Raw genomic sequence first — 16,071 nt, forward strand, 5'->3', positions numbered from 1 at the left:
CATTCACCAGTGAAGCAATCTCGTTTGGCGATTTTCTGTTTTGGGAGTTTTTGATTACTGATTCATCTCCATACTCTTATTGGTTTGTTCAGATTTTCTATTTTTTCATGTTTCAGTCTTGATTACATGTTAATAGGGATTTATCCATTGCATCTAGGTTATCCAGTTTGTTGGCTATAATTATTGATAGTAGTCTCTCATAATTATTTGTATTTCTGTGATAGTAGTCTCTGACAATTCTTTGTATTTATATGGTATCTGGTTGTATGTCTCCTCTTTTATTTCTGATTTCATTTGATTTCTTTTTCTGTTTTCTTGAGTTAGTATAGTTAAAGACTTGGGTTTTTTTACTATTTTTTTAAAAAGTCAGGTCTTAGTTTCATTGATTTTTTTCTGTTGTTTTTCTAGCCTCTATTTCATTTACTTCTTTGATGTTGGTTATTTCCTTCTACTAACTTTGAGCTTAGTTGTTGTTTTTTTCCTTCGTTCTATGAGGTATAAAATTAGGTTATTTCCATCGTTCATTCTGTTATTAATTTCTAGTTTCACACTATTGTGATAGGAAAAGATACTTGGTACGATTAAGGAACTTTTGTGCACTATTGGTGGAAATGTAACTTGGTACACCACTGTGGGAAACAGTATGAAAGGTACTCAAAAATTTGAAAATAAGAATACCATAGAATCCAATAATTCCACTTCTGGGTATTTACCCAAAGAAAGTGAAAACAATAATTCAAAAATATGTATGCAATTTTGTTTATTTCAGCATTATTTATAATAGCCAAGATAATGAAAGCAACCTAAGTGTCCATTTATATGTATTTATATAAATATAATGGAATTTTTTTATTCAGCCATGTAAAAGAATGGAATCTTGCCTTTTGCAATGACATAGATGGACCACAGAGTATTATTCTAAGTGAAATAAGTCAGCCAGAGAAAGACAAATACCATATGATTTCACTCATATGTAGAATTTAAGAAACAAAACAGATGAGTAGAGAGTTGGGCAGGGGTAGAGAAAAGGAGGCAGATCAAGAAATAGTTTCTTAACTATGGAGAACAAACTGATGGTTACCAGAGGGGAGGTTGTTGGGGGATGGGTAAAATAGGTGATGGGGATTAAGGAATGCACTTGCTGAGATGAACATCAGGTATTGTATGGAAGTGCTGAATCATTATATTGTATGCCTGAAGCTAATATTATACTGTATGTCAATTAATTGGAATTTAAATAAAACTTAAAAAAAGACAAATGGATAAAGATGATTTTGCTCTTTTAAAATTTGTTAAGACTTGTTTTGTGACCTATCATTATCTACCCTGGAGAAAGTATAAATGAATATGTATTCTATTGCTTTTGGATGAGTTTCTGTATGTGTCTGTTAGGACCATTTAGTCTATGGTATGATTCAGATCAATTTCCTTATTGATTATCTGAATGATCCATTCATTGCTGAAAGAAGAGTATTGTGGTCCTGTACTATTATTGTATTGTTTTCTATTTCTCCCTTCACACCTCTTACTATTTGCTTAATATATTTAGCTGTTCTGAAGTTTGGTACATGAATAAATATTTATAATTGCTATATCTTCTTGATTAATTGATCCCTTACTATAATAACCTTCTGTTTATTGCTACTGTTTTTGGCTTAAAGTCTACTTTTCTGATTTCAGTATAGCTACTTCTGATCTCTTTTAGTTTCCATTTGCATGGAATATCTTTTGCCATCTCCCTACTTTGAATCTATATATGTCATTGAAGCTGAAGTGGGTCTCTCGTAGGCAGCAAATGGTTGAGTCTTATTTCTTAACCATTCAACCTCTCAAACCCTTTTTTTTTTTTTTAAGATTTATTTATTGAGAGAATGAGTGAGCAAAAGCATACATGTGAACAGGGAGAAAGACAAAGGGAGAGGGAGAGAATCTCAAACAGATTCCCCATTGAGTGTGGAGCCTGATGTGGGATTTGATCATGACCTGAGCAGAAATAGTCAGATGCTTAACCAACTAAACCACAAATGCAGTCCCATTCTATGCTTTTTAATTGACATATCCACTAACACTAAGAGTAATTATTGATAAATAAGGACTTACTAATGTCATCTTATGGTTTCATGGCTGTTTTAAAGTTCTATTTTTCTTTTATTCCTTTTTTGATTCCTTCCTTTATAAATTGATGATTGTCTTCTCTTTACCTTTTTTGTTTCTATTTTAGATTTTTCTTTGTCATTCTTATAAGGTTTACATAAAGCATAAAACATTATAAAACATAAAGCATAAAACATAATAAAACAAATAATATATATAGGTTAACTTTGATTATATACAAAACCAATATTATTTTATTCCCCTTTTATGTTTTGATGTCAAAATTTATATTTTTTATTGTGTATCCATCAAAAATTGGTGAAACTGGGGCACCTAGATGGCTCAGTGGTTGAGCATATACCTTTGACTCAGTTCACGATATTGGGGGTCCTGGGATTGAGTCCCACATCGGGCTCCTCATAGGGAGTCTGCTTCTCCCTCTACCTATGTCTCTGTCTTTCTCTCTGTCTCTGTGTCTTTCATAAATAAATAAATAAATAAAATCTTTAAAATAAACAAACAAAAAAATTGGTGAGACTATGACTATTTTTATATTTTGTCCTTTAACCTTTACTCTAGAGTTGAAAGCATATCATTATATTAAAATATTAGGATATTTTCAATCTGACTACATATCTTTGCCAATATGTTGTACATTTTCATATGTTTATATGTTACTAATTAGCATTCTTTTGTTTCAGCTTGAAGAAAACTTTTCAGCATTTCTTATAAGGCAGGATTGGTGGTGATACAGTTCCTCAGCTTTTGTTTGTTTGTTAGGGTAAAATCTTTATCACATTTTCAATTCAGAAGGACAACTTTGCTGGTTAAAGCATTAAAGCATTCTTCCTTGGAAGTTTCTTACTTTTAGTATTTTAAATATTCATCCCATTCTCTCCTGGCCTGTAAGATATCTTCTCAGAAACCTACTGATAGCACTAGGGGAATTTCTTGTTTGAGTGAATTTTTTTTCCCTTGCTTATATAATTCTCTGTCTTTGGTATTAAAAAGTTTTATTATTATTTGTCTTAAAGAAGAGCATTTAGATTGAAATTTTGAGGTGACCTGTTTGCTTTATGAACTTGGATGTCCAAATCTCTTCCTAGGTTTGGGAATTTCTCAGCAGTTATTTCTTTAAATAAGCTTTCCATTCCTTTCTACCCCTCGTCTTCCAGGAATCCAATAATACATATGTTATATCTTTTCATGTTGTTCCATAACTCTCACAGACTTTCTTGATTCTTCTTCCTTCTGTTTTTTTTTCTTTTTGCACTTCTGATGAAATAATTTCAACTGATATTTCTTTTAGCTCACTGATTCTCTCTTCATCTTGTTCAAGTTTGCTGTTGAAGGTCTCTATTGAATTCTTTAGTCATATATTTCAACTACTACTTTTTTAGGGTTTTTTTTTCTTTTTTTTTTCCTTCTCCTTGTTGAGCTTCTCACTTTGTTCTCATATTTATCCCTGGTATTATCATTAAATTGTTTATCTGTATTCTCTTGTAGCTCTCTGAGTATCTATAGAGCAGTTACTTTGAGTTCTTCATTGAATAATTACTTGATCACCATTTGTTTTAGGACAGTTACTGGAGGTTTACTATATTCCTTTGCTGGAGACATTTCCTGATTCTTCAGGATCCCTGTATACTTGCATAGGTGTCTATACATTTAAAGATGTGGTCACCTCTTCCAGAATGTATGTACCAATTTTAAAAAGGGGAGGATTTCACCTGTGAATGGAGCACACTTGATCATCCTATGATCCTGGGCCTGATGGTGCAGAGTACCAAGTGTAGGGCCACACAGTGGCACAGGATCTAGGGAGATGTAATGCCTTTTTGGTTCAGGCCACTGGGGTCTTCCTTATTAACAACTGTATGGTCCTTCTGAGCACCCTATGGGATCTATAGTTGCTGCAAGTGTTGTTTGGGCACTTCCAGGAACAATAGTTCAGGGTGAGCTTAAGCAATGGTGATTGCTAGACCAAGTGGTGTGAACACTTTTGGCTGCAGTGCCCAGCTGCAAGTGCCTATGTATTGGCAGAGATCAGTCTCAGAGACACTTAGGGTGATCAGGGTCAGGGAAGATAGCAAGGGCCAGTGCCAACTATGGGCTCAGGGAATATAGCAAGGGCCAGTGCCAACTATGGGCTCACAGGAAGCGGTAGTGAATCTGGGTGTGTTTGCTTTCATGGCTTTACACTCCATCTCCAGTTGTGCATGCTTCAGCAGAGGCTAGTGATGGGCCTTTGGCTAAGAGACATCCAGATACACAGTTGGAGGAACTCTCTTCAGCTGCACTGATAAAGTGTTTGTATTTAGAATATACAAAAAAATTATATTAAGGATATATAAAGAATCCCTGAAACAATAAAAAGCAAACAGCCTTACAAAAAGTGAACAAAATACTTTAATTGAAAATTCATCAAAGAAGATAAGATAGATGACAAATAAGCTCATGTACAATTGCCCAGCATCATTTTTCATTGGGAAAATTAATCAAATTAAATATAATTACCTCTCTATTAGAAATTGGTTAAATGTAAACCAATACATACATACATGACTGCTGTTGTAATGTAAAATTGCAGTTTCACAGTTTCTTAAGAAGATAAACATTCATCTATCATATAATCCAGTCATTTCATTATTTACTGAAGACATAGAATCCTTATGCCAATACAAAGCTTTGTATATAAATATTTATAACAGCTTTATTTGTAATATATAAAATCTGAAATAACCCAAATGTAAATCAACAGGTGACTTATATACAAAGTGTTGTATATTCAAATACATTACTATTGAACAATAAAATGGAATGAGCTATATAGTTATATGAACCAATGTGGATGAATTTCAGCATTACCTTATGTGAAAAAAATCGAGATTAAAAAGAATACTGTTTAATATTAAATTGTAGAACATGCAGATAGAGCAGTGGCTGCCCATGTGGAGGAGTGCTAGCATGATGAGTTTATAAAGGTGCAAGAGGAAACTTTTGCAGATGGTGGATATATTCATTATTCTGATTAAAGTGATGATTTCATGGGTGTAATAAACTTATCAAATAAATTTTAAATGTATGTATTTATTATATGTCAGAAATACCTCCAAGATGTTAAAGTAACAAAATTTAAATGGTAAATGAGAATATTCACACTATTTCGTTGTCAAGTCTCAGGCACTAGTTAAACCTATCTTATTTACTTAACAAGTAAAAATTTATAAGAATTTTACATTAAATGGAGAAAAGCCACAGAGGTCAAACAAAACAATCTTTAAAGTGTTTGCCTAATTGGGGCATATATTTTATCAAATTTTATCCATATGTACAATTAAAATGTTTATATTTTATTGTATATAAAGAATAAGTATACTTTAAAAAAAGGAAGTACTGTATATATGAAATATCCAAGACTCCCATCCTCTGTTAACGGGAATATAATTGTTACAACAATTTAGGAAAATCTTTTGAAAATTTACTAATGTTTACTATATGCATATGCTATGAATAAAGACTGCTACTCTAATCACATATATCTATTGAGAGCTATGTGTATATAAGTTGATTAAAGGACACGTAGTAGAATATTCATAGCAGCACTATTCATAATACTCATCATTGCAAATTACTTAAATACCCATAAGGAACAGAATGCATTAATGGCTGCTGTTTCTGTGCAAATATATAACATACAGTGAGGTGAATGAACATTTTACAATTATAAACAACAATGTGGGTGAATTCCAAAATAGGTAATAATGAGCAAGAAAAAAAAGACAAATATGTATATACAATATAATTCTATTTACATTAAGCTTAAAATTTGTAAAATATTGATTCATGCTCTTAGAGACCAAAATAGTAAGTATCTTTGGGAAGGATAATGATGGGAAAAAATCAGACTGGGAGTTCTGAGGTACTGGTAATATGCTTCCTGGATTTGATATTGGTTACATGGATGTGTTTAATTTAGAAAATCCTTTGAGCTGTACAATTATGGCATACATTCAATTCTGTTTGCATGTAATACTTCAGCAAAAAACTAGCTAAATAAACAATAATATAAGATATTTGCAAACTTTGGAAAGAAATGATGATTAAAAATGTCCTGAGGATTCTCTTGGATTCTGGCAGGATCTGTTTTTTTTGTTTGTTTGTTTGTTTTTTTAAAAAAGATTTTATTTATTTATTCATGAGAGACACAGAGAGAGAGAGGCAGAGACACAGGCAGAGGAGAAGCAGGCTCCATGCAGGGAGCCTGACGTGGGACCCGATCCCCCCTGGGCCGAAGGCAGACGCTAAACCGCTGAGCCACCGGGGCTGCCCTGGCAGGATCTGTTTTGAAATCTGGATTTCAGGGATCCCTGGGTGCGCAGCAGTTTAGCACCTGCCTTTGGCCCAGGGCATGATCCTGGAAACCTGGGATTGAATGCCATGGAGCCTGCTTCTCCCTCTGCCTCTCTCTCTCTCTCTATCATAAATAAATAAAAATAAAAAAAAATGAAATCTGGATTTCAAATAAGAAATTTTTCCATTTCATTGATAATACATTTATATATTATGCACTTTGTGATTCACATAATGCTTTAATTTTTAAGTGCAAGAAATAACAATATACTTGTCTTTCTCTGACTTAATTCATTTAACATGATAGTCTCTCCCTCCATCCATGTTGTGAATGGCAAGACTTTATTCTTTTTTATGGCTGGATAATATTCCATTGCATATAAATACATACACACACACTCACAAATATAGCATAACTGTTTTTTTTTTTCTTTTTCAAGTTTTCACTTGAATTCCAGTTAGTTAAATGCAGTGTAATATTAGTTTCAGGTATATACCTTTATGCATTTTCATCTACACTGTATGTCAACTATACTGGAATTGAAATTAAAATACAATTAGATATAATTAAATTAGATACAATTAAATTAAAATAATAAAGTATAATGTGAATAGAATAAATCTAGGGGGATGAAAACCCCTAATACCCATGGAGGTGGCCTGAGGCATGAGTGAAACATATAAAAGGATTAAGAGTACATGTATCTTGATGAGAGCTGCGTAATAAATGGAATTGTTGAATCACTCAATTGTAATCTGAAATGAATATAACACTGTATGCTAAGTATACTAGAATTATATTTTTAAACTTCAAAAAATTAGAAAAAAAGAATGAACAGAAGGGCATATGTTATAGAATGTCAATAAGATGGAAAAACACACATACTCACATTATATATAAGTATACAGATATAGATACAAATAAAGTATACATATGGATTTTATTTAGATGCACAAAACACAATCCATTTAAATATGATTTTCTTCAAGAAGAGAAACTGTAACTTAGCACGGGTAGGGGAAGGGGGTTTTCACAGAATATCTTTCTAAATTTTTAAATTAAATCCTATTAATTTGTGACTTTTAACAAACATTGATATCATAAATATACTGAATATAGTAAGCAGTGCTCAAACATGTATACAGTTACCATAATAATTAAACAAATATGCATAAAAAAATAAGAAATGTGATGACAGTGCTGTTGTTGCCTAGGATTATGACCTTAAATGTTCTTTTATTTTCCTCTGTAAGAATTTGCAATGTATTAAGATTTCAATTATTTATATAAATATTGTATATATATATATATATAATTTTTAAATTGAAAGAAATATGTTTATTTAAATATTTAGTGAGATATCCACTGATGTCTATGTTTAATTTATAGATATAATTTTTATTAAAGAAGACTACAATGCACAGCAGAATAACTGGCTTATTCTGAGTTTCTACATTGTTCTGCCATTTATCATAATATTCACCATTATGATCATAAAACGAAATGAAATGAGAAAGTCATGCAAAAGAGAGAATGCAGAATATGAAGGGTAAATATGAATATGAAAATAATTTGATTTAAATTGCACTGTTCATTGACCAGTGAAATAAATTCATAGTTACATAACAATGATATTCATTCCTAAGTATGCACTATTTTTAGTGCATATTCCTATGTAAATGGTATTTTATAGTTTTTTTCAATAGATTGTTGCTAGCATATTGCAGAAAGTCAAAATTTTTGCTCTTCTAGAATTGTTTTTTTTTATGAAAATGTAGGTTTATTTTTTTTATTTTTAAAGATTTTATTTATTTATCCACTAGAGAGAGAGAGAGAGGCAGAGACACAGGCAAAGAGAAAAGCAAGTGCCAAGCAGGGAACCTGACGTGGAACTCGATCTTGGGTCCAGGATCACCCTGGACCCCAGGCTGCAGGCTGCACCAAACTGCTGTGCCACCGGGGCTGCCTGAAAATTTACAGTGTTTAGATGTTGTATTAAAACTTTCTTTAATTCCTGGAACCTCAAAATGTCTCTCTTTAGTAGTTTCAAATACTGTGAAAAAAGTATCTTCAGAATTCCTTTGAAATTAGGTACTTTTTCTTATAAATTTCTATAGGCTTTTTAAATTTTTTAAATTTAAATTCAATTTAATTTACATATAGTATATTATTAGTTTCAGAGGTAGAATTTAGTGATTCATTAGTTACATATAACACCCAGTACTCATTCCATCAAGTACTCTCCTTAATGTCTATCACCCAGTTACCATATCCCCCTACCCACTTCCCCTCCAGCAACCTTGTTTGTTTCCTATAGTTGAGAGCCCCCTACGGTCTGTCTCCCTCTGTTTTTATCTTATTTTTGCTTCCCTTCTTCTAGGTTCACCTGTTTTGGTTCTTAAATTCCACATATGACTGAAGTCATATTGTATTTGTCTTTCTCTGACTTATTTCACTAGTTTCATCCATGTCATTGAAAATGGCAAGATTTCACTCTTTTTGATAGTCGAGTAATAGTCCATTGTGTGTATATATATATATACCACATCTTGCTCAATAATGTACTCAGCATCAGGGAAATACAAATCAAAACTACATGCTATTCTTACATTTGTCAATCTTATCTTCTGGTGACCATATAGTTAACTCATTGAAGGCAAGAAACCTTCATAGAAGTCCTTAAGAATGCCCTTTCAGTCCTTGCTTTCTATGACACACCCAGTCTTTGATTGGAGTGAACTTATGCAAAAATAATAGAGAAAACTGGGCTGTCCAGGTGGCTCAGCAGTTTAGCACCGCCTTTGGCCTGGGGTGTGATACTAGGGACCCCGGCACGTCAGGCTGTCTGCGTGGATCTACATAAAGCCTGCTTCTCTTTCTGCCTGTGTCTCTGCCTTTCTCTCTGTGTCTCTCATGAATAAATGAATAAAAAAATATTAAAAAAAATAATAGATAAAACATTGGATCTTCAGGATGCCTGGTTGGATCTTCAGGATGCCTGGGTAGCTCAGCAGTTGAGTGTCTGCCTTTGGCTCAGGGCTTGAACCTGGAGTCTAGGGATCAAGACTCTCATGGGCTCCCTGTGTGAAGACTACTTCTCCCTCTGCCTGTGTCTCTGCATCTTTATGTCTCTAATGAATAAATAAATAAAATCTTTTTTAAAAGATTGAATTTCCTTACAAAATATGGCAATCAGGATCACTTATTCTGTCCTTCATAAAAATAGTCATTAAATGAATAAAATAGCATACTAATAAAGTGTTATATTAAGTTAAACCCTGATAAAAACTAGAAACCAGCATAGTGGTTTTCAAAAATTAAGGAAAGCTCCAGCAAGTCTGGCAAAGTTAAAGAAGAATACTAGGAATAGCCTTGGTATTTCTGGGGGCTTCAAACAACTGGGAGGTTTTTCAAATCCATATCTAAGACCAAGATTTCATAAGGGTACATGAGATAGGTGATGATAATTGTATCTAATATTGTGTTTCTTATATTTTTAAAATTACTAGTGAGGCTGCAAATCTTTATTTTCATTTGGGCCATACTGGTTTTCTTTCTACATGGAAGTTACTTTTCATATCATTTGACCTCTTCTCCCTGTTTGTTTATATTTTATCTTTTACAAAAGTTGTATACACACACACATACACATATAGTTTGCTAATGTTTTTTTTATATATGAATATTCTTGCTGGGTTTTTATTGAATTTATAAAGTAATTGGAAAATTGATAGATTTAACTATTGCATATTTCTATTCATTCTGGAATATGTAAAACAGAAATAAGTTAAAAAACATCAAATAATTTTTCATCACATAAAGGAATAATTATTGACTTGCATTGATACATTGAATATGTGTGTGAACTGTTAAAAACATATAAGAAGCACACAATACAGTATGAGTTAAAAACATCAACGTGAACACTCATATGTCCTCCAACAAATTAAGATGAAGATATCACCAGTAACACTATCCAGTTCTGGACTTCTCTTTATAGGAAGAGTTTTAGCTATTGTTTCAATGTGTTTATTTGTTGTAATTTATTCACATTTTATGTTCTTTCCTGAGTCACCTTTGGAAATTTGTGTCTTCTAGGAATATTATTTCATAAAAATTATAATTTTTTATTACATAAAGTTGTTCATAGTATTTTTTGCAATTATTTTAATTTCTGTAGGACCAGTAATGAATTCTTAAATTTCATTTCTGGTTTTGCTTGTGTATAATCTCTTTTTTTCTCCCAAATATAGTTTAAGCTTTCTTAATTTTCATGCTCACCACTGTTGTATTGTCTTCCTCCTTGCAGTATTTCTGCCAATCTTAATGAAATTTCTTTGTATGTGATAAGTTATTTATTCTTACTACTTTCAAGATTATTTTTTGTCCATGTCTTTCAAAATGTTGACTATCATGTGTCTAGTTATGTATCTTTGTGCTTTTCCAACTTGGAATTCATTGAACTTCTTGGATTTTGATGGTTTCTCATCATATTTGGGAAATTATCAGCCATTAAATCTTCATATATGTACTTTTTTCTCCTATATCTCTCTATTCCTTTTAGAATCCATTAGTTATATACCAGGGCTTTTCGTGGTGTCTACATTTATGTGAAGCTCTTCTCATTTTTCAAAAAGTTTTCCTCTTTTTCTAAGTATTTATCAGCATGGACCTGTGTTAAAGTTAGTTAAGTCACCCACAAACTCAAATCTACTGCTGAGCCTTTTGACTTTTTTATTTTAGTTATTTACTTTCACCTCCATAATTTCCATTTGTTTGTTTTTTATAATTTTGACACTTTTGTTATCCTTTTTTTAAATTGAGGTATGATTGATATACAGTATTATATTAGTTTTAGGTGTATAACATAATGTTTTATATCTGTATACATTGTAAAATGATGACCACAGTTAAGTCTAGTTAATCAGTTGTACCTTCTATTTCATTTCTGATTCATTTTTAATTCTCTCTTTTTTTCTCAGTGAGTATAGTAAAACTTTATGTTTATCTTTTCAGAGAAACAGCTTTTAGTTTTATTGTTTTTTATCAGTTGTCTTTTCAGTCTCCAGTTCATTTATTTCTGTTATTATCTTTGTTATTTCATTGTTTTTACCAACACCAAGCTTTGTTTGTTCTTTTTATAATTTCTTCAGATGTAAAGTTATGCTATTTATTTGAGATTTTTCATGTTCTTGATGTAGGCATTTATTGCTATGAAATTCCCACTAAGAAATGCTTTTGTTGCAGCCCATAAACTTGGTAGGTCTTATTTTCATTTTTATTTGTCTCAGGTATTATTTAAATTCTCTTTTAATTTCTTCTTTGACTCATTGGCTGTTCAGTAGTATATTGTTTAATCTCCACATATTTATGAACTTTCTAGTTTTCTTCTTGTAACTGTTCTCTAGTTTTACACTATTGTGATCAGAAAAGATGCTTGATATTATTTTATTCCTTAAATGTATTAAGACCTTTTCATAGTTTAATATATCATTATCCTGGAGCATTAGATCGAGATCTATCATATCTACATATCTATAGCTTAACATATGATATAACTTTGATCTATCTTAAAGTTCTGTGTGCACTTGAGAAAATATGCATTCCCTTTCTCTTGCATAGAATGTTCTGTATATATCTGTTAAGTCCATCTGGTCTAATATATCATTTCAGGCACTTTCCTTAATAGTCTTTCTGTCTGATGTTCTCTCCATTGATGCAAATGGAGTTCTGAAGTCCTGTACTACTATTGCATTGCTATATCTCCCTTCAGGTCTGTTGTTGTTTGCTTTATATATTTAAGTGCATTAAAAACGTTATATCCTCTTTGGATTTACCTCTTTATCATTTTGTAATCTCTTTCTTTGTCTCTATTATAATATTTGCTTTAAGGTCTCTTTTGTACACCCTAGCTTTCTTTTGTTGTATTGTTATTCTATATTGGGTGAGACATTATTACAAAGCTTTTTCTTGTTTTTCATGGTTTCCTTTAGTTCATGGAACATATTTATGACAACTGCATTAAAGTTTTTTTCTTCTAAATCTGACTACTGCTATCTCTTAGGTAATTTGCGTTTCCTGCTTTTTTCCCTGGATGTAGGTAACACTTTCCTATTTCTTTGCAGTCTGTAACATTTTTATTGGAAACTGGAAATTTTGGATAATACATTATCACAATAGCAATTTTGGATACTTATGCCCACCCTCCTACACACCCATTTAAGGCTTCTTATTCTTAATTTTTGTTTGTTTAATGACTTAACTGGAAGATTTCATTGAAATAAATTTTCACTGTAATGTGATGCCTCCATGCAGCTCCTCAGATGGCACAAATTGCCCTATTGTCTGATCCAATTATCCTACCACTTTTGCAAGTGTAGCCTTTGAGGCTTGTTTCTCTCTGACCCCAAAAGGACTTTTCTTAGCTGTCTATTTTTCTGGCTTGCTCTGTTAAAAATTTAGATGGTCTTTAATTTAGCTTGTTCTCATGAATTGCTAGCCTTGTTTACCAAAATAATCTTCACAGTGTATGACAGTGTCCTTAGGTTTGAACTGCTTCACCTTCTGTTCCCAATAAATCATTTACCTTTAGAGAGCTACAGATCCAATTTCACTCTTGGGCATTTATCTCTGAGAAATGAAAATCATTTTTTTTCACAAAAACTTGAACACAAATGTTCATAACAACCTAATACATAATCGCCCAAATCTGGAACTTAAGGTCATTCAATGTATAAGTCATTACACAATCTATGGTAAATCCATACTACCACATACTACACAGTAATAAAAGAAAACAAAATATTGAAAGAAACAATTTTGAGGACACAAAGGGAATTATGCTAAGTGAAACAAAGCCCTTTTCAAAAGCTTATATACCCTATGATTCCATCTATATAAAATTTTTGTCATATTAAAAATTACAGGTTTGGAAAATAGATTAGTAGTTGACAAGAATTAGGGATAATGGGGAAAGTAGGTGATTATGTCTATAAGAGTAGCAGTAAAAACTTTTGTTGATGCTATACTTCTCCATATGATGTGATTATAGTTACATGAAACTACACATGTGATCAAGTTGCATAGAATTACACACACATACACACATGAATGCATGTGTAAATGGTGCAATCTGAGTAATCTCTGGGTTGTATCAATGTCAATTATCTTGCTTTCATATTACTGTATAGTTAGGCAAGATGTTAATATGGGAGAGGCTTAGTAAAGTGTACATTAAACCTTTCTATACATATCTTTTCAACTTGCTATGAACATAAACCTACTTAAAAATTTTAAATGTTTAAAAAAATGGATCATGGACTGAATCTAATAAGTTAAATTATGCAACTTTCTGAAGAAAATATGAAAAACTCTGTGGACTTAGGACTAGACCAAGAGTTCTTTGACATGACAACAAATCATGATCCATAAGGAAAATCTGTAGGTGGTCAAAATTAAAGATATTTGATCTGAAAAGTACCTTGTAGAGAAGACAAAAAGACATGCCTCAACCTGGTAGAATGTATTTGCAAACCGTATATCCAATAAAGATTTTCTATCTATAATATATTTTAAAAAATTCAAAACCAATAGTTTAAAAAATTGGTTTAAAAAGGCAAAGACAGGGATCCCTGGGTGGCTCAGTGGTTTGGCGCCTGCCTTCGGCCCAGGGCATGATCCTGGAGTCCCGGGATGGATTCCCACATCATGCTCCCTGCATGGAGCCTGCTTCTCTCTTTGCCTGTGTCTCTGCCTCTTGCTCTCTCTGTGTCTCTCATGCATAAATAAATAAAATCTTTTAAAAAAAAGGCAAAGACATGGAGAGTATATACAGATGGCAAGCAAGCACATTAAGTTATGTTTAACATAATTAGTCACTGGAGTAATGTAAAGTCACAATAAGATATCACACTTTTCCTAATAGATTAAGATAAAAAATTAGTAATAATAGCAAATATTGATGAGGATACAGAAAATTCATTCATGATACATTCCTGGAGGAAATGCAAAACAGTATAGCTACTAAGATATACAATTTGTTAGCCTTATCATACAACCTGGCAATTTCACTGTTAGGTATTTACCCTAGAGAGAACTTTTACATATATGCAAAAAAAACTACACATAAACATCCATAGCTATTTATTATAAATTCATGTTATTTGTAATAGTTAAAACTAAAAATTATTCAAATAATCTTTTGGGGGATGACAAGGTTAACAAACTGTAGGACATTCATACCATGGGAACTACTCAGGAATAGCAAGAAATTAGTTATTAATACATGATACAATTTTGATGGATCTCAAAGGAATTACATGAAAGAAAGAAAACAAAGCTCAAGAGCTGCTATATGATGTCATTTATATAAAGTAGTTACATTACAATTACAGAAATGAAGACCAATTAGTGGTTGCCAGGGATTAAGAATAGGGAGTAAGGCAGATACTATCTTACTATGTAGGGATTGTATGGTTTCTTTTTTTATGATTGCAGAACAATTATATATGTTGATTTTGGTGTTGGACACATTAATCTATACATGTAATAAGACAAAATGTATTTATGCATATATAAGTACAAGTCAGTGTTTGTAAAAAATGATGAAATTAAATGAGTTCTGTAGATTATACCAGTGTTGATTTCTTGGTCTTGATAATGTAATATAATCATGCACAATTTTACCATGAGAAAAAAACAAGTGAAGGATATACACATTAAATCTCCCAATAAAGATTTTTTAAACTTCTTATAAATCTACAATTATTTCAAAAAACTAAGTAAAATTAACTTTTGCCCCCAAAAGTCTATTAAATGATTCTGAAGAATCTAGAAAAGAGGATTTAAAAAATGACAATAATAACATATAGTAAAGTGTTAAATTGAAACCCAACGATATTAAGAGTTAATAAATGTAAGTCGTCTAAATACTCCAATTAAAAAAAAAAACAAATGTACGGGTGGATAAAAATCAAGATAAAAAAATGCTGCCAACAAGAAATCCACTTACTAAAGAAACTCATGAGTTAAAAGTAAAAGATGTACCATCTTAACACAAACCAAAAGAAAGCTAAAGTGACTCTATTTATATTTATATCATCCAAAGTAGTCTGAAGAAGAAGTATTACTTTGCACCAAGAGCATAATTTGATCATTGTAATCATACTAAGAGGATCAAGTCTTTAGGAGCACATATAATTCCTTTAGTTCTAACAGTCTTTGCTCTATGTATTGAAGCTCTTTTGCATGAGAGAAAAAGCCACAAGTATAATTAGAAGTTTCACCCTCTCTCTACCTCAATTTGAATAGACTGAAAAACAGTAAAAATATGAAAGAAATTTAAAAAAACACTAATTAGCAGCATGATCTTTTAGAAGACCTCACTACAACAGCAGAAATCATATTTACTTCAAATGCACCTGAAACGTTTAACAAGTTAGACCAAATGTGTGCCATGAAAATGTAACAATAAATTCAAACAGATCCAGATCATGCAAAATATATACTCTGAGCAAAAAGAATTATACTTGTTGTTAATAATAGTAAGAAATATAAAGATAGCAGGGAAAGCATACATATTTTTAAGTAACTCACTGATCAAAGAAAAAATCACCAGTGAAATT

The 16,071-nt window shown here is 31.7% G+C and overlaps 1 protein-coding gene across 16 annotated transcripts in view; it reads left to right on the forward strand.

Moving 5' to 3' along the window:
- LOC112652954 (disintegrin and metalloproteinase domain-containing protein 18) overlaps positions 1-16,071 on the forward strand; it is a 183,548-nt gene that overhangs the window by 148,176 nt on the left and 19,301 nt on the right. For 2 of the 16 annotated variants that reach the window (XM_049094827.1, XM_049094825.1), the window contains 2 exons: positions 7,838-7,997; positions 8,272-8,972. The exons of 3 other annotated variants lie outside the window; for them this stretch is intronic. In XM_049094827.1, coding sequence (XP_048950784.1) covers positions 7,838-7,997; positions 8,272-8,533 — 422 coding nt within the window. In that variant the 3' untranslated portion in view covers positions 8,534-8,972. Of the gene's footprint in view, positions 1-7,837; positions 7,998-8,271; positions 8,977-16,071 lie in introns of those variants that run through there. 11 more of the 16 variants (XM_035700079.2, XM_049094823.1, XR_007402610.1 and 8 more) reach the window with 9 other exon arrangements.

The sequence above is a fragment of the Canis lupus genome, chromosome 16 (genome assembly GCF_003254725.2).
Source record: "Canis lupus dingo isolate Sandy chromosome 16, ASM325472v2, whole genome shotgun sequence".
In the NCBI taxonomy this organism is placed as follows: Eukaryota; Metazoa; Chordata; class Mammalia; order Carnivora; family Canidae; genus Canis; species Canis lupus.